This window comes from Apium graveolens, chromosome 9 (genome assembly GCF_009905375.1).
Source record: "Apium graveolens cultivar Ventura chromosome 9, ASM990537v1, whole genome shotgun sequence".
NCBI classification, from domain to species: domain Eukaryota; kingdom Viridiplantae; phylum Streptophyta; class Magnoliopsida; order Apiales; family Apiaceae; genus Apium; species Apium graveolens.
This window is the reverse complement of record NC_133655.1, coordinates 73,556,722-73,576,292: the sequence shown is the minus strand read 5'-3', so window position 1 is coordinate 73,576,292 and position 19,571 is coordinate 73,556,722. Positions and strand designations below refer to the sequence as shown.

The 19,571-nt window shown below is 35.8% G+C and overlaps 2 protein-coding genes across 2 annotated transcripts; both read left to right on the top strand.

Moving 5' to 3' along the window:
- The first annotated feature begins 978 nt into the window (after positions 1–978).
- LOC141682661 (structure-specific endonuclease subunit slx1) lies at positions 979–6,680 on the top strand. The gene is made up of 3 exons (XM_074487367.1): positions 979–1,225; positions 5,604–5,710; positions 5,976–6,680. The coding sequence occupies exons 1-3, from the start codon at positions 1,023–1,025 to the stop codon at positions 6,167–6,169; spliced, it is 504 nt and encodes a 167-aa protein (XP_074343468.1). The 5' UTR covers positions 979–1,022; the 3' UTR covers positions 6,170–6,680.
- A 5,146-nt stretch (positions 6,681–11,826) lies between these two features.
- On the top strand, positions 11,827–19,268 carry LOC141685327 (uncharacterized). The gene is made up of 10 exons (XM_074490436.1): positions 11,827–12,027; positions 13,401–13,485; positions 14,321–14,460; positions 14,863–14,894; positions 15,064–15,668; positions 15,797–16,723; positions 16,811–17,048; positions 17,294–17,424; positions 17,496–18,347; positions 18,451–19,268. The coding sequence occupies exons 1-10, from the start codon at positions 11,827–11,829 to the stop codon at positions 19,266–19,268; spliced, it is 4,029 nt and encodes a 1,342-aa protein (XP_074346537.1).
- Positions 19,269–19,571: the final 303 nt, after the last annotated feature.

The following is a 19,571-nucleotide window of genomic DNA, read 5'->3' as shown; positions in this document are numbered from 1 at the left end:
CCAAACAACTCACATAAATCCAACTAATATTTTCAGAGAGTCTCCTGATATATTTTGAAGACAATGGAGCAAATTTCATACTTTAATCACATTTCTTTGATTTTATAAAAATGTTCAAAGATCACTAAATCATTTGCAAATCCTTTTATAATTATTTAAAATCTCAAAAACAACCCAGATTCGAATATACACATAGCACACAACAACATACAGACACATAGGATCATCAAGTAATATCTTTCATACACATTTCCAAATATTTTAATCCCTTTATAACACGGGTCCCGTTCAACTTGACAGTCCGACGACACAGCTTAACCTTTTAGCTGACTCATCAAACTGGAATCAGTTACTTTACGTTCCTAGTTACTAATATACAATAACGACAATTAACCAACAAAAATTAATTAGCCTTTTATTTAATCACATAATTACACAATTACAACACAAGACTATACTTTATTCACTTAATTACGTCGCGAAATTCCCAGTCGCTACAGTTTCGGGCCTTTAGGCTCTAGAGTTTAGGGCCTAAAAGCCGTAAACTCTAAATCCTAAACATTAAATCAGTGTACGTTTCATTATTTTTTTAAATATTTCTAAACCTCAAAAGGGGATTGATAAATCCTAAAATGTTAAAAAAATTGTTAAATTATGATACATCATTAAATTTAATAATAATTATTGAAAACATAATATTAAGTAGTGTTTTTGATCGCAAAACAACACACAAATAAAGTTTAAAAGATAAAAAAGAAAAAGAAAAAAAAGAAGAAACTAACACATTATGTACATCTTAAAAAAATACCATGAGTCTTAAGGCTACTTCGTGTGATATTTTGTCAAATTTCCAAAATCTTAACATGACATTTTGGACCTTAATTCTCAAAAATGACATTTTAAATATTTTTTAATAAAATAGCGAGACACAAAAAAATTGCCGGTTACATTTAAACCTTGTATTTTGCATATTAAAATTTTAAATTCAACGTTTCTCGTTAGCGTGTAACGCGAAGGTGAAGATGATGGTTAGGTTGGTATCTCAAACATTCAGATCAATCAAACCCCATGACAGCATCACCTCGAAATCTGAGCCCTCGGCGGTGTCATCATTTGATAAATCGGGACCGTCGAAAACATCAGCATCATGGTGTGTGTATCTAATACTCTCTACCAATGTTCCCATCAAAACTTACGTCGGCGTCACCAACAATTTCTCTCGCCGGTACCTTTTTTTTTTTTTATTAAGTTTTGTATGTATATAATTTTATTATAATCTGGATTAAAGAATTTAGCTGTGTTATTTTTCAATTTGACATACTTACCATGTATGCGTGTGCCATTTTTTAATGTACTCTGATTGTGCATATGCATATGTGTGTATGCAATTGGGCGTTGTGGAGTTTGAGTTGTGGGATGAGTTTTAGATTAAGCTCGGTTCGGGGAGGCTTTCAAGGTCATCGTTATAGAATTATGTTCCGTTTGGTTTGGGAGAAAGGAATGGGGAGGAATGGAATGAATTATTGTAGATTTCTAGATTTTAATTTTTCTGTGATGAGAATTATAAAAAATGACTAGAAAATATAATGAAGGCTTGGATCGAGGTTCAATAGGTACAAATGTAAAATTTTAAGTGTTTATCCACAAGATAATAAAACTTCCCTTTTTCAAATCAAACCAAGCCGCGAATTAGATTTAGAAATGTGTTAACATTTAAAATTTTTACTATTTTGTTGATTAACAGTCAATATTTTACATTCCCACCCAACCCATTTAAACCCGATCTAAACCTTCATTATATTGAGAATTAGATATCACAATATGGTCAAGGTTAATAACAGCTATACAAGCCTTGCAATTTTATGTTTGTTGAAATTGAGTAATTTAGTCGATGTATTTGGCTTCAAGGTGAAGTTAAAGGCATGACAACATCAATGCAGGATTTGAATTTTAGTAGTAGATGACACAGTTCTATCCTGCTTTGATGTAAACTCAACCCGTTATTGCTTTTGCTTACACGCCTACCTTATGAGAAAATTTAGACCCTTAAGGCTAAATTTGGAGGGAAGAGGTGGAAATTCCTTATTATCATGTGAAGGTCCTGGATATTATCCCGCGCATAATCTGGAACAAGTAATAGGTTTGACCTACTCCTAACATCTGCTGCAAAAAAGCAGTCGGTGGGTGGGGCTTTTCCAATTACCCTCCACAATGAGCTTTGTGACTTCACTTGACAAATGCAAAGAACAATTTCCTCTAAACAATGATCATGCTATGTTTTTTTAGCATCCAGATGTAGGAGCTTTATAATTAATGTTGAGAACAAATGCATTGCAACATCACCGCAAGTCGAACATATAGTTCCTCTTTATTTTTACTGCTACGAAAGCATTGCCTACTATCTGTTCCGAATGATGTGATTAGACCGTGAATATTATCCAGCAGTTCACGATGATGATATGGGTGTTTCCTCAGTTACCTACCATAATGGGATATATTAATCTAAATCGTAGCAAGGGAGGCGTGTACACAAAAGACCTTGAGTTCACATTAAACAAAGAGCAGCAAGACATGAATGCTACATCTAATGAAAATCCTATATTGTTGTCATGCATTTAAACGGGCTGCACTTTAATGCCAAACATCTGTAACTAATTTTTTAAAGAAAAAACTCTCCCAACAGAACTTATGTCAGCTTCTGTATCTGGTATATTTATATAACTCTAATTCATATGGTTTGTAGTTTCAATTTTATTCTATATTATGATACAAGTTCGACATAATTCCTACACATGCCATACTATTATATTCTGATTTAATTTGTGTGTATGTGCCTAATTAAGGCCTTTTAAATTAGCTTAGCTAGAGAAATTAGGTTATAGTTTTTCGAGTAATATTTACTGCTTGTATATATTTGCAAAAAACTGGGAATTATGGACTCAGCTTCGGTGGAGATTTTAGGCTTTAGTTGTGGGATGAGTTTTTAGAGTATTTGTGAATACTGTATATATAGGTGTGCCGTATGGATATCTATGTTTGTCTACACAACTAATATATTTGTGGATGTCTATGTTTGTCCACACAACTAAAACTTTTGTAGTGATCTTAGCTGGAGAAATTTGGTTTTAGTTGTGGGATCAATTTAGAGTAAAATGGGCATGGACGGTTCTCTAGTTCATTGTAATATAATTTGGTTTTGCAGTATATTCTAAACTCTAGATCATGTCGGTTGTAGGTTGCGAAGTAAACTGCTGTTTGGTTTCTTTTTGGAAATTGTTGGTAGATACAAATATACAGGTCCCACAAATTTCTTTTGGTAACGAGTGATTAAATCAATGTGGACAATAATGCTATGCCAATGGGACTTTGAATAATATATTCAATAGGTAGTTTTAATGGAAGGAGAACTAATAGATTTCATTTTATGGTTCCTTCCAGTAAATACTTAGGTTTAAGATGGCCTAATTATCAATTGAAAAATCATTTGAGATCATTCAAGCCACAAAAATTTGAGAGTTATATGTTAATTTTCTTTAAGTTTTACAATAGTCATCATCTTAACCATGAGTAAGTTTCAAATAGTTCATATTATACAGAACATAATTGATGAGAATTGAATCATAAATTTTGGAAACGTAAGAAACTATATTATCTGCAAATGTTAGGGGAAAGTAATTGGGTGGATTTCTCTCTTATTCGAAAGTAAATTAGGACCAGATGGTACATTTGGCAAAATAGTGCGGTAGCTTTAAGATACCTTTTTTTAACAAACAGAATACTAGTGGACTGTAAGGCTCTATCAAAAATAATGTAGGACTTGAAGTGATTACTTAAATATTGGAGTACTAATTTAGTAAAGTCGCTTTTTCAAAAATCTTTACACACTATGTCAAAATGTCATATGGGTCCTGTACTTGTGTGCAATTTCTTGCCAGTATGTTCTTGATGTTACGAGTTTTTAAGGTTTTAGCTCTCTAAGGTAAAAGGTTGTCGAGAGATCGAAATTTACAAGATAGTGTTGTCATTGTTAACTAGATATCCTAAACTCGCTCCTCACCTAATCAAATGCTCTCTTCTTCGCGATTCTGCAAAGGTCATCGTGAAGTGGCTTAACAATTTTATCTGGTCCAGTTTTAAATGTTTAGCACATACACTATTATGGTTATTCATCCAGTAGTATATACACACACAATACAGTAGTATATGTGTGCACACATATATGCGATCATTCACTCGGCCTTGTACACTAAAGGTCTGGTTGAACATCGAGGCAGATGAAGTTTTTGCCTTGAGGCCCCCAACTTCAAATATGAATTATTTTTAAATTCTAATCTTTTAATAATAATCTTTCATGTACGGTCATACTTTTGCTAATCTTATCTATAAACTATATTTCCTTCTAAAAAAAATTCGTATTTTTCTAAATAATATATATCCAGGTATGATAAATATTTAGGAAAAATGACACAAAAAATATGAGATTCAGTAGTGTTTTCATGTTTTACCATTTTATCTTTTTGATCAAATCTTGTTATTGTTTGGTCCCAATTATTTTGTGATTTTCATGTCTATTGGTTTAATTATTTTTAATAAGAATAATGTCTAAAAGTACGATTGTAGAAGAAAATAGAAAGAAAAGGAAATGGAATTTTTTGGCAAATCTTTACTTATAATATGACATGTCGCATATCTAACAAAAAAAAATTTGAAAATGAATTTAAAAATCTGATATTATAATATTTTCAAGTATTTTTTGTAATTGTTGTAACCATCTGCAGAATTTAGATTGTTAAAATTCTATTTTGGATCAATTATTTCCAAGTTGATTTGATAAATGATATAGACATTTTATATGATGAACATGTCACGGCGGTCGACTAGTTGCGAGCGGTCGACTAGTTGCGAGCAGTCGACTAGTCGGTTTAAGAAAGTCGATTGGAGAGCTCGACTTGTGAATTATTGACTAGTCGGTCGACTTGTGCAAAATCCAATTAAAATTTGTAACAGATTTTTTTTCTAAAAACCTACTAGGCATCATCAACAATCAACATGCTAATTTCAACTTATATATCTTTATGTGGTTGTGTTTATGTATGTATAAATTGATTAAAATTGAATATACATGTAGTATAATCAGTTAATATATTTGTATAGCCAGTTTATAAATGTGAGTATATAAAAGGGAAAATAGAAATGTGTGTTTAACATTTTTATTTTATGATTCATATACATATGAGTATGAGTATGAGAATGTTAGATTTTTGTTGTGGAAAGTCACATATATAAAATATATATTATTTAAATGAATTTATTATTAATTTGTCGACTAGTCAGCGACTAGTCCACGACTATTCGACATGACTGGACTTATCGACGTGATAACCATGATGAAGAAAGTACTATTGTTAGGTAGAACATCATGGATGTAAAAGTTGAGTAAGTATAAATGAAAAAGGCAAACAAAGAATGTAATAATATGTACTTTATATTCCTTTAATATTTTTTAATATCCTTTAAAAGGTTATATTTTCTAATAAATTTATTAAGATTTCCTCAAACTTCAATTACCTAATCTGTTCCTGGTAACCATACTTGTTTTGTAGCTTGAAGCAACATAATGGTGAACTAAAGGGCGGTGCAAAAGCATCCCGAGCTGGAAGACCTTGGGTTTGTGCATGTCTTGTTCAAGGATTTATGGATAAGAGTAAAGGTATGACTTTTGGCTGGCGTCATAGATTTATTTGGTTTTTCAATTACATAGACCATAGTAGTCCTACTACCAGCATAGAATGCCGCATCTGACCATGTACATCAAAATCATTCTTTAGAAAAATACTTGAACCAAATATTTATTCTAGTGATTCTTCTCCTACTCTGTCGAGCTTTTGTCTTTAGATATATATGCATTTTTATGTGTTGATCATATCGTATTTTCAGTAGTGAGTAATCAGTTGACTCTCGCATTATTCCTGTAGCCCATGCGTTTGAATCAAAATGGAAACTATGCTCAAGAAAGCTGCCTCGTAAAGAAAAACCTCAGAGACAGGACCGTAAAATAGAGAGTGACCCACTTCCTCTATTGAGACACAGACATACAGCTCTAGATAAAGTGAAAGGTTTGATCGATTGCAGTCACTTGGAAATTTTTTGGGAACGTGATATATCTTGACACAGTTCATAAATTATACACGTTTGTGTCCTTTGAGGCAACAAGTGATTTGACTTGGTTAGTACTATTTGATTAGTAAGCCGTTTGGTGCCTAGATCTATTGTGATGATCCTCAAATATTTGATAGCGGGGAAGTTTGCCCAATGACCCAAAATTGTGTCAGAATCTTAAGCCCCAGAGCTATGCTGCAGCACAACAAGGGCAACATTCAGCTACTTAGCATCATGCCAAAATGTCACCCATCTCCTGTCTCCATCCCCACATAAACAAGCCTCTGCTTATCCAACTTAGGCCTTTGATCAAACCACCCAGCTAAGGTTTCCATGGTCATTCCAGTAACTTTTCAGGCGCAGCCTTGACAATCTGCTACCGCAAACATTATTGACCAAGTCAATAGATGTGCTATACATCTGTTAATTATATATAATTTGAGTCATTCAATTTGAAGTGTAGATATTTGAGATTCGGTTTCATCTGGATTTGACTTGCTATATAAATCTGATGCACATTATTTGACTCCATGTAACTGTTATCCTATTAAAATTCCTGCAAAATTGAACTCGTCTAATACGTTGCCACAAGTTATTTATCTGTAGAAAACGTTCCGGAAGGGTAGCAGAAAGACTTGGCCTAAATTTAGGGAGTTATTTTTTTTATGGGAATTAAAAAATAAGCTCTTGTTTACCATCAAAGCTGCAATTTCAATTGCACAATTATCCATGATTTCACAATAGCAGATTCCATCGATTTTGTTTGTTATTATGAATATTTGAGTCCTTCACAAGTCATTTGGAGTTTGAATAAAAATGTATAAAGCTTATTTAGCAGTTTCCTTTTCTAATATTATAAGCTCCAGATCTATATCCATGCTAGCTCAAACGCATATTACACTGGCGTCAATGTAGTTGGTGTCATTGATGTCCATATCAATTCAATAATAAAAAACTAAAAGTGGGAAATTGATGCAACATGACAAGCATCAAGTAATCAAGGGTCGTCTCTTGTATCGTTTTTCTCTTTCTTTCGACTAAAATTTAGTTCCCTAATCTTTTTGATAGCTTCTCTATCCTAGTGCCTTGTTGAAAACAAAACACGAGAAAGAGGAGGTTATGGTGATTTTGGAGGGGGAAATGTCTTTGGAATGTCCAAGGGGGGATTGCACTGTGATTTTATTTTTTTGGATTTTTGAAATCAGCTGGTTGAACTGAGATTTTATATAATTTTTTAAAATCTAAAGGTATTGAATTGAGAATCTGAAGGTAATGAATTGAGATATGAAATAATATTATCTAACCTGAATGTATTGAATTGGGATTTAAAAATATGCTTTAAAATTTGGATTCTAAAAAATCAATCAAAATCCTTAGATATCCAAATATTTATGGATTTTATTAACTCATGAATTCTAAAACATTTGGAGAAGATTTTATATGTCCATTTTGTATGATGAAATCAGGCATCAGAAGACAAGATTTCAATGATAAATCATAACAAAATATTAAAAAATTAAAAACAAAAAAACCCATTATATAAATAGACTCCATGTATCCAACTTTTCTTTTGAGTACTTCTCTTCCCAAACTTCTCATCTACGTAAAACCCTACCGATGGTATCACTTGATTTTTAAGGCTCCCAAATGCATATTTTTAAGGTTTGTTTAGTTAAAAAGAGTCGAATAGACAAGTACATTAATTGATTGCGGCTGGCTTAGTTTGAAAGAAACATTCATATGATAGTTTAATACATTAGTTATGTACTACTAATTAGCACACAGAATGACAGAATGGCATACTACAATATAGATTACAAGTAGAATGATATAAAGATCTTGTTAAAAATCAAACCCGTTTTAAGTTAATTTAATATGTAATAGTACAAAGGTGACAATCTGGTGACAAACAGGTAATAAGGTGGTGATGCAGCAGCTTGGTGAATTGTGGTGTTGTCAACATGCTAGTCATATATGTATTAATGAAACCATGTAGATCAAATGAAGAAGCGTTGCTGTCCAAGTTTGAAGTCCAGGAAAAAGGGTAGGCTGCATGCATGGGGAAAAGAAATAGACAGTATGAAGCAAAGAAAGAAAGGTATCTACAGCTATAAAATGCATGGACGTCATTGGAAGTCAAAGACGGTGGCTAAGGCCCACCAGAAGATAAGGAAGTTGTTCGGTGATGCAAGGCATGAACTATATAGTAAACCTGTAGCCAATAAATAGAGTTTGTTTTTGTTTCATTTGAATTACACCGAGAAAACAAAATAGAGAGAAGGAAAATAGAGCTGAAGCTCTCTGTGAGAAAAAGAAAGGCTGTAGCCTGTTAAAAAGAAAATATTATAATATTGTGTTTGTATTAAAAAACAAAACCCCGCTGCTATTATATATATATATACTATTGTGTGTTTAAACTATATCAAGTTTTAAGTTATATTTTGGTGGTAAGTCTATTCTCGTTTCCAACAAGTGGTATCCGAGCCAAGGTTCCGTTCATGAAAAATGGCAATGATGGTGCAACCCAACATTCCAAAGTTGACGGCAACAAATTACGGGAACTGGAGTATTCAAATAAAGGTGTTACTCGGTTCATACGACAATTGGGATATTGTTGAAAGCGGATATGACGAGCCCACAGATACAGCCGCTGAAGCAGCCCTTACAAATGCGGAGAAGATGATTTTGAAAGAGACCCGAAAAAAAGATAAAAAGGCCTTATATACAATTATTCAAGGTGTTGATGAATCAACCTTTGAAAAAATTTCAAATGCAAAAACGGCGAAAGACGCGTGGGAGATTCTACAGAAATCATTCCAGGGTGTCGAGAAAGTCAAAAAGGTTCGGCTCCAAGTGCTACGTGGGGAGTTCGAAAATTTGAAGATGAAGAGTTCCGAAAATATTGGTGAATTTGTTACGCGTTTGAAAACGGTGACAAATGAGATGAAAAGAAATGGGGAAAGTCTCGATGATGTTCGGGTCATGGAAAAGTTGCTCCGTTCATTAACAAGAAAATTTGATTATGTTGTTACTTCTATCGAGGAGTCAAAAGACCTGTCCACAATTTCGATTGATGAGCTCGTAGGTTCTCTTCAAGCCCACGAGCAACGTATGAACCAGTATGATGATGCAAGCCATTTGGAGAAGGCGTTGCAAAGTAAAGTATCCATCGATGACAGTTTTGGCAGTAGCAGTTCTGTACGTGGCATAGGTGGCTATAGAAGTGGCTACCGTGGTGGACGAGGACGTGGAAGGCAGTCTTTCAATCGAGGCCAGAATTCTAAAGGTGTTCAACCGTTTGGTCGTAGTCAAAATTTTAGAGGCCGAGGAAGAGGCGGATTTCAACAACGAGGTGACAAGTCTCAATTTCAATGTTATAATTGTAATAAATTTGGTCACTTCAATTACGAGTGTAGATCTCCGAAAGTGGAAGAAAGAAGTCATTTTGCAGCAGCAAAAGAAGATAAAGACGTTGGCACTGCTATGTTCCTCACTTATAAAGGATACGAGGAGAGCAAAAAGAATGTTTGGTATCTTGACTCAGGAGCCAACAATCATATGACTGGCCATAAAGATTTATTTACAGAGATAGACGAGACCATCAACGGAGAAGTTACTTTTGGTGACTCGTCAAAAATTCCGGTGAAAGGAAAAGGTACCGTCACGATCATGTCAAAGAAAGGTGAAAAGAAATATGTAAATGATATTTATTATATTCCTGCATTGAAAAATAATATTATCAGTCTTGGCCAGCTTGTGGAGAAAGGATATAATATACAGATGCAGGACAATTCCCTCATTATCAGAAATCAAGCTCGGGAATTGATTGGAAATGTGGAGATGTCAAAGAATCGTTTGTTTACGCTTGATATGTAAACAAAAGTGCAGAAGTGCTTGAAATCAGTCATTAAAAATGACTCGTGGTTATGGCATTTAAGATTTGGTCATCTTGGATTTTCTGGCTTAAAATTATTGTCAAAGACAAAGATGGTGGACGGTTTGCCAGAAATCAACGAACCAGAAAATTTGTGTGAAGCGTGTGTCAGGGGGAAGCAACATAGACAAAGTTTTCCCGTTGGAAAATCATGGAGAGCCAGGAGGCCATTGGAGATTGTTCACACAGATATAACTGGTCCGTTTGATATTCCATCACTTGGAGGTAATAGGTATTACCTAACTTTTATTGATGATTTTAGCAGGAAAAGTTGGGTGTATATCATCAAAGAAAAGTCGGAGGCTCTTGATAAATTCAAGGAGTTCAAAGCACTGGCAGAAAAGCAAAGTGGTCATTATTTGAAGGTACTCAGATCAGACAGAGGAGGCGAGTATACTTCTAATCTGTTTAGAAGCTTTTGTAAAGCAAATGGAATCAATCATCAGTTAACAACAGCCTATACTCCTCAACAAAATGGCATTGCAGAAAGAAATAATCGCACTATTCTTGACATGGTAAGGATTATGGTGAAAGCAAAGCACTTGCCAAGAACTTTCTGGGCGGAAGCCGTTCAATGTGCAGTTTATTTGTTGAATCGTTGTCCAACAAAAAGTGTCAGAAAAAAAGCTCTGAATGAAGCATGGAGTGGTAGCAAACCATCAGTTGGACATCTCAGAATTTTTGGGTGTATTGCTTATGCCCATATTCCCGATCAGAAAAAGAAGAAGTTGGATGATAAAGGCGAGAAATGCATCTTTACCGGATATGACAAAAGAAGCAAGGCGTACAGACTCTACAATCCCCTGACGAAGAAATTAATCATTTCTCGAGATGTTGAGTTCGATGAATCAGATTACTGGAGATGGAGCGAGGATGAAAGAAAAGTTGCTGGTTTATTTTTCAATGGTGATGACGATGACAGTGATAACCAGAATATTGAAGATGACGAAGATGATGATCAAACTCCTCCCCTAAGCCCAAATCAACAAACACCTGGATCGACACCATCCACGGGAGGAAGCAACAGTTCAGGGGGAGCACCACGAAAGATGCGGAGTCTGGATGATATCTACGAAGTTATAAGTCCGGTACAAACAACCTTTGATTATTCATTATTTTGTTTAATGGCTGAATGTGATCCAGTTACATTTGAGGAAGCTTTTGAAGAAAGCAAATGGAACAAAGCCATGGATGAGGAAATTGGTGCAATTAAGAAGAATGATACTTGGGAGCTCACAGATCTTCCAGAAGGACACAAAACAATTGGTGTCAAATGGGTCTACAAGACCAAGATGAATCAAGATGGAGAAGTGGAGAAATACAAGGTAAGGTTGGTGGCTAAAGGCTACAATCAAAGATACAGAATTGACTATGATGAAGTGTTTGCTCTAGTTGCACGAGTTGACACAATCAGACTTCTTACAGCAATTGTCGCTCAGAATCAGTGGAAGATTTATCAGATGGATGTAAAGTCGGCATTTCTAAATGGTTATCTCGAAGAAGAAGTTTACATTGAGCAACCTCCAGGATATGTTCAAAAATGTCAGGAGAATAAAGTCTACAAACTGAAGAAAACACTATACGGGTTAAAGCAAGCCCCGAGAGCGTGGAACACAAGGGTTGATGAATACTTCCAGAAAAATGGTTTTGTGAAGAGTCCATATGAGCATGCTCTCTACACGAAAACAAATTCAGGGGGCAATATAATGATCGTTTGCTTATACGTGGACGACATGATCTTTACCAGAAATAACCCTGGTATGTTTGATGATTTTAAGAAAGTTATGACTAATGAATTTGGGATGACAGATATTGGTCAAATGTCGTACTTTCTTGGAGTCGAGGTGAAGCAAAACAAAGACGGGATTTTTATGTGTCAGAAAAAATATGCGGAGCAGATTTTAAAGAAGTTTAGAATGGAGGAATGCAAGCCAGTGAGCACGCCAGCATAAGCAAGTATAAAGCTCAGAATTGATTCAACGAGAGAGTCGGTAAATCCGTCATTGTTCAAGAGTTTGGTTGGAAGTCTGAGGTACCTAACTTTCAGTCATCCAGATATTATATATGCGGTTGGATTGGTTAGTAGGTACATGGAGAAGCCGAAGCAAGATCATTTCATGGCGGCTAAGAGAATTTTGAGATACATAAAAGGTACACTTGATCATGGTCTGTTTTATGCACATTCTCATAATTCAAAATTAGTTGGTTACTGAGATAGTGATTATAGTGGAGATTTGGATGATGGGAAAAGCACTTCGGGATATGCTTTTCATATTGTCTTAGCAATATTTTCATGGTCATCAAAGAAGCAACATACAGTCGCTCTCTCAACATGTGAGGCAGAATACATCGCAGCAGCAGCGTGCGCATGTCAGGCTATGTGGCTAGGCTATATTTTGGGCAAGTTAAATCTTGTCAAGGAAGAACCGGTTACTATTTTCGTGGACAACAAATCCGCAATTTCACTTGCGAAAAATCCGGTGTCACACAGTCGTAACAAGCACATCAAAATTAAATATCATTTTCTTCGCGAACAAGTAAATGATAAAATCGTGGAGTTAGTACACTGCAGGACTGAAGAAAATTTAGCAGATATATTTACAAAGCCATTGAAGCCAGAAGTGTTTCATAAAATGAAAGAAAAGCTCGGAATGCAAAATCGGGTTTGAGGGGTAGTGTTAAAAATCAAACCCGTTTTAAGTTAATTTAATATGTAATAGTACAAAGGTGACAATCGGGTGACAAACAGGTGATAAGGTGGTGATGCAGCAACTTGGTGAATTGTGGTGTTGTCAACATGCTAGTGAGATATGTATTAATGAAACCATATAGTTCAAATGAAGAAGCGTTGCTGCCCAAGTTTGAAGTCCAGGAAAAAGGGTAGGCTGCATGTATGGGGAAAAGAAATAGACAGTATGAAGCAAAGAAAGAAAGGCATCTACAGCTATAAAATGCATGGACGTCATTGGAAGTCAAAGACGGTGGCTAAGGCCCACCAGAAGATCAGGAAGTTGTTTGGTGATAAAAGGCATGAACTATATAGTAAACCTGTAGCCTATAAATAGAGTTTGTTTTTGTTTCATTTGAATTACACCGAGAAAACAAAATAGAGAGGAGGAAAATAGAGCTGAAGCCCTCTGTGAGAAAAAGAAAGGCTGTAGCCTGTTAGAAAGAAAATGTTATAATATTGTGTTTGTATTACAAAAACAAAACCCGGCTGCTATTATATATATATACTATTGTGTGTTTAAACTATATCAAGTTTTAAGTTATATTTTGGTGTTAAGCCTATTCTCGTTTCCAACAGATCTGTATATGTTGGCCTACTGCTCTAAATACCCTTGCATATAGTGATACATATAGTGGTACATGTAGTATATTCCTTGAAGCAGGTATAGTATTCCTTCCCTTTATATACATAGAGCAATAACTTGCAAAATATCTGTGTGTGTTCAGCCTACATCAGGCTCTCCTAATGTCTTTATTACCAATTTGTGGTAAGAAAGACATTAGTTTGTTTCTTCTTAGAATTGGAGTTTAGTTTCATATATAGCCAGCAATTTCGTACACGACACGATAATACGACACGAAAATAATAGGTTTTGTTTGACATTTTTGGTACACGAACACGAAAGTACACAAACACGCTAAGTACACGGATGAACTTAGTGTCAGTTTTGGTTTTACATTTGGGTACACGACACGAAACGAAAGTACACAAAATTAATAAATATTTAAATAAATTTATTGAAATTATATGAATACATATATCTTACAATAATATTTTACATATAATATTTACAAAAAATAGATACAAAATATATTTAAATTTAAATTTCATAAGACTTGAGCATTTATGACTTATTGACTTAAGGCTAGACTAGTAAAAATTTAATATTTAATTTATCTTTATTTTTATTATTAATTTTAAATTACACGAAACATGATACGAAACGTACACGAAATGAAGGTACACGAACACGAAACGAAACGAAATGAATTCTTAACGGTTCGGCTTTGGGTTACGCATTCATGACACGAAACACGAAAGTATACGACACGAAAGTACACGAAATGAACGAATTTCCAGCTCTAGTTTCATATCACCTCACATCTGTTTAAAATTGGAGCTTAGTTTGTTTCTGTTTCAACCAAACATAAATGCTTCTAGACTTTGTGTAAACTACAGTTAATTAATGTTAATACTAAGGGGTGCAAACATGACAGGTGACATACATGTAAATGTGAAAAGTCCATCCGAACTTTTAATTCGACCAACTAGTAGTATTGTATTGCCAGCAATTCATCAGCAACTTATATTGCAAGGATCTCGACAGGGACATGATATAGTGTTCATGGTGATGCAGGTGTGGCCTACGGGCAACCTTTCAATATGATGTTTATTTAACAGGATTTGAAATAAATTAATCCAATAAAATGTAGATGGATTTTTATAAGTTAACAAAAATCCACACAAAATCAATGCAATAAAATCCAAAAAAAACTCTACAGATTGATACGAAATTAAAAGAAACCAAATGGAATGAAAAAAATCCATTAAAATCCGTGTATTGTTAATAATCCATTAAAATCCAAGTTCAATATCCACCCCTAAGTCTAAGTGCATCAGTGTTATGATCAACCAGTAATCTAAAGAAAATAATTAAGGCGAGAATTATCTTCTTTTAAACGGGGTCGTTTAGTCATTAGTTAACGATGTCGTTTCAGTCAAGTTATCTTTTGTCTGCTTATGTAACTGCTTGGTCCAGGCCCAGTTGTGGGGTGTCACATGTCAGTCATTGTATTAGGTTGTTATATATGTTACCACCCTCAATTGTTTGGGGCTGGCTGGAATTTTTTATCTCTATGCATTTTGTTATCTTCTCTCTTCAATGAAAAACCCCAAAAAGTGTTAGCTTAAATTTGTTTCTGTTCATATAGTTACTTCATTGTTAACAATTGGTATTCAGAGCCAGTAGTTTCTTGGACACCTTTCTCATGGCTGATAAATCTCCTATCCACCGCCACGACCAAGCTCTTTCTTCCATGGAGGCTAAACTAAATCAGGTGGAGGAATCGCAGAGCTCTACATCTGAGCAGCTTCAACAGATTAAGGAGCAATTCACCTTAGAAAACAGGGACATCAAGAAAAGCTTAGCTGATATTATGGCGTTGATAAAGCTTCAATCTCATAATCAACTTCTTGAAGGTAAAAGCTCAAACAGACATCACAGCCAACATAAAGTGGTACCATTTTCTACCCCTACTCCTACTACATTCGCTATTGCTTCTGATATTTTACGTATTCATGATGTGAACCTCGCAGAAAGAGAGAATCGACACCCACCACCCATCTCACACACACCTTCCTCACATACTCTGGATCTAAGTTTTAGACCTCTAGACCCAACATCGGCACCTGAGCTCAAAAACGCAACTATCCCTCCTCAATTTCAAAATGGACCATTTATGTTCAATACCATACCTTCTACTCAAAACCCTCCACTAATACCTCAGTTTTACCAATCTACACTGAACCCATTTGCTCCACCACTCTATCCTTACAGCCAACAAGGTCAGTTTCAAAACACACCACCCACCTTTCACATCCCTTTCACCCAACCAACTATCACCCAACAACCTTTTATTCCTCAATGGGTACCTCATGATAATACTAGCCAGAGAAATTTTCACACGAACCAGGGGTTAAAACACCCAAGTTTGATTTTCCTAAGTTTAACGGTAAAGACCCTCGAGGATGGATTACTAAATGTGAAAAGTACTTTCAGCTTATGCCTTCTGTTGATTTGAGATCTAGGGTTCTTTGTGCTGCCCTCCATATGGAAGATGATGCTGATATTTGGTACAGAACGGTTGAGGAAGAAAAACATAATCTCTTGTGGCCTGAATTCTCCAAACTAGTCTGTCAAAGATTTAATAAGGGAGGCTATGAAAATGTTGTAGGGCAATTCAATAAACTGATTCAAAAGGGTACCGTGGATGACTATATTAATCAGTTTGATGAATTAAGGAATTATGTGATGCTACAGGAAGGGTTCCATAGAGAGTCGTACTACATTGATAACTTTATTAGTGGTCTCAAGGAAGAAATCTCTCAACACTTGTACAACCAGAAACCTCAAACCTTGCAAGAGGCCAGAGACAGAGCTCGAGGTCAGGAATATTACCTTACTGTTTTAGACAAGAGGTACAGAGCTAGCAAGTTTTCTCATCCTTCTGGTACTAATCACAGCAATTCAATTACCAAGCTGCCTACTGATAAGCCTGCCACTTACTGTAAACCACCCGAGATTTCTAGAAGATTGACACTTGCTGAAATTAATGAAAGAAAACTCAAGGGTTTATGCTTTCATTGTGATAAAAAATTTGAACCTGGCCATGATTGTAGAAAGAAAAAAATCTATATCATGGTGGGTGATGAAGGTGAGGACTGTAAATCTGATGGCAAAGACCTAGCAGTTGTTTGGGAAGAGGATAATACTCAAAACAATGCAGAAGGAGAGGAGATAGCTAAGATATCACTCCATGCCATGACAGGTTCAGTTGGGAGCTGCACAATTAAATTGAAGGGCCAAATTAAGGGCAAAACCATCACTATCCTAGTTGACAGTGGGTCAACTCATAATTTTATATCTTAGGCCCTTGTGAAACAACTCAAGTTACATACTACACCCTGTGATGCTTTTAACATAACAGTGGCTAATGGACAGAGAATGCAATGTGCTACTGAAATTAATAGGGTCAGTTGGACAATGTCTGATCATGCTTTTCACTGCAAGATGAATGTCATCCCTCTAGGGGGATATGACCTAATTTTAGGAGTCAAATGGATGGCTACTGTAAGCCCAGTTACCTTTGATTATCAGCAAAACAATATATTAATTAATTGGCAAGGTGAAAGATTGCAGTTGCAACAATTTGTGAAGGACCTCAGGTACATATGCATACAAGTGCCAAGACAGTAAAATTTCATCAAGAGGAGGCCTATTTCCTTGTTCAACTTACTGCTATAAACAAGGAGTCAAAAGATTCAAACTCCTTGCATCCTGATATACAAAACCTCATTGGTTCTTATGCTGATATTTTTGAAATACCAACCACACTCCCACCACAGAGATCTCATGATCACTGCATACCATTGAAGATGGGAAGCCAACCTATTTCTTTTAATCCATACAGGTGTCCCATAGCACATAAAGAAGAAATTGAGAAAATCACAAGGGAATTGCTAGCTGCTGGTGTCATAAGGAACAACAGTCTCCTTTTGCCTCTCCAGTCTTATTGGTCAGAAAAAAGGATAGCACTTGGAGGTTAGTAATTGATTATAGAGCTTTAAATGCTATAACTGTGAAAAATAAGTTTCCCATCCCTGTTATTGAAGAGCTTCTAGCTGAACTAAAATGCAGTAGAGTATTCACTAAGCTTGATCTAAGAAGTGGATACCACCAGATTAGAGTAAAGGAAACTGATATTTTTAAAACTGCATTTAAGACACAACAAGGTCACTTTGAGTTCATGGTGATGCCATTTGGGCTCACCAATGCACCTGCTTCTTTTCAAGCTCTTATGAATGATGTGTTTAGTGCTTTCTTGCGAAAATTTGTGCTTGTTTTCTTTGATGATATCCTAGTCTATAGCCCTAGTATTCAAGAACACATAATACATCTGCAGCAAGTGTTTGATGTGCTCAGGAATCAACAACTATTTGTCAAGAAAAGTAAATGTGCTATAGCTCAACCACAAATTGAATACCTGGGCCATTTAATCTCTTATGAAGGAGTCTCCACAGATCAGAGTAAAATTGCAGCTATGATCAACTGGCCTAGACCTAAATCCATCAAAGGACTTAGAGGATTTCTAGGTCTAACAGGTTATTATAGGCGGTTTGTGCAGCATTATGGGCTGGTCAGCAAGCCTTTGACTCAATTGCTGAAAAAAGGGAACTTTCACTGGACCACTGAAGCAGATGAAACCTTCACTAGATTAAAGACTATCATGTCAACTACTCCTGTATTGGCCTTACCTGATTTCAGCAAGCCAATCATAATTGAAACTGATACTTGTAAGAGTGGGATTGGAGCTGTGATGATGCAAGAAGGGAGACCAATTGCTTACCTAAGTAAGGCCCTCAGTCCCAAACATCAGGGCCTTTCTACATATGAAAAAGAACTTCTTGCTGTTATAATGGCCACACAAAAATGGAGGTCTTTTTTTATTGGGTCATCACTTCATTGTAAAGACCGATCAGGAAGCTATCAAACATATAATGGAACAAAAAATATCAACTAGCCTCCAACAGAAATGGTTGTCTAAATTGATTGGATATGATTATTCAGTCCAGTACAAAAGGGGGAAGGAAAACCATGCTGCAGACGCTCTCTCCAGGATTTTTGAAGATTCGGAACTCTCTGTAATAGTGCAACAAAACATTCCCCATTGGAGACAAGAAGTGCTGGATAGTTTGAGAGATGATAGTTATGCTCAAGGTCTGATAACTCAACTTCTGATTGATCCTCAAGGAAGTGATGGCTTTATCTTGGAAAGTGGAACACTAAAGAAGGGGGATAGGTACTATGTTGGAGTTGGCACGGGACTAAGAAAGAAAATCTGCAATGAAATACATGGGAATACTGAAGGAGGACATTCAGGAATAGCTGCCACTATCAGGAGGGCAGAAAGAAATTTCATTTGGCCATCAATGAGAACTGACATCACCAATCTCATCAAGGAATGTGATACTTGCCAGAGAAACAAACCCGAACATGTTCCTTCCCCAGGGTTATTGCAACCTATTGAGATTCTAGACCAAGCTTGGGAAATTATTACGATGGATTGTATTGAGGGGCTGCCTAAGTCAAAAGGTAAAAGTGTGATTCTGGTTGTTATTGATAAGCTCACTAAATACTGCCATTTGATGGCCTTATCACACCCTTATACTGCCCAATCAGTAGCTGAAGAATTACTCAATTCTGTCGTCAAACTGCATGGTACCCTGTTGGCAATCATTTCTGATAGGGATCCAGTGTTTGTAAGTTCCTTCCGGAGGGAGTTGTTCAAGGCACTAGAGACCAAAATTAAGTTAAGCACAGCCTATCATCCCCAGATGGATGGGAAATTTGAGAGACTTAACCAGTGTGTTGAGATGTATCTATGATGTATGACTGGACATAAACCACAGGAATGGGTGACATGGCTACCTTTGGCTGAGTGGTGGTATAATACCAACCACCACAGTGCCATAGGAATGTCTCCATTCCAAGCCTTATACTCAACCCCTCCCCCCTCTATCAATTTTCAGTATGCTCGAACTGGAGACACTTCTGTGAATACCATGTTGCAGAAAAGATGGGAGACTCAACAGTTGCTCAAAGAGAATCTTATTAAATCTCAAGAGAGAATGAAATGTTACTCTGATAAGAAGCGAACCGACAGGGAATTCAGTGTTGGAGATGAAGTA

Coding starts and splice junctions, on each gene's coding strand:
- LOC141682661 (XM_074487367.1), top strand. CDS start 1,023: ATGATGGTTAGGTTGGTATCTCAAACATTCAGATCAATCAAACCCCAT. Junction 1,226..5,603: donor ACCAACAATTTCTCTCGCCG/GTACCTTTTTTT, acceptor CTTGTTTTGTAG/CTTGAAGCAACATAATGGTG. Junction 5,711..5,975: donor ATTTATGGATAAGAGTAAAG/GTATGACTTTTG, acceptor TTATTCCTGTAG/CCCATGCGTTTGAATCAAAA.
- LOC141685327 (XM_074490436.1), top strand. CDS start 11,827: ATGATCTTTACCAGAAATAACCCTGGTATGTTTGATGATTTTAAGAAA. Junction 13,486..14,320: donor TAGTATATTCCTTGAAGCAG/GTATAGTATTCC, acceptor CAAACATGACAG/GTGACATACATGTAAATGTG. Junction 16,724..16,810: donor CATCACTATCCTAGTTGACA/GTGGGTCAACTC, acceptor TTAACATAACAG/TGGCTAATGGACAGAGAATG.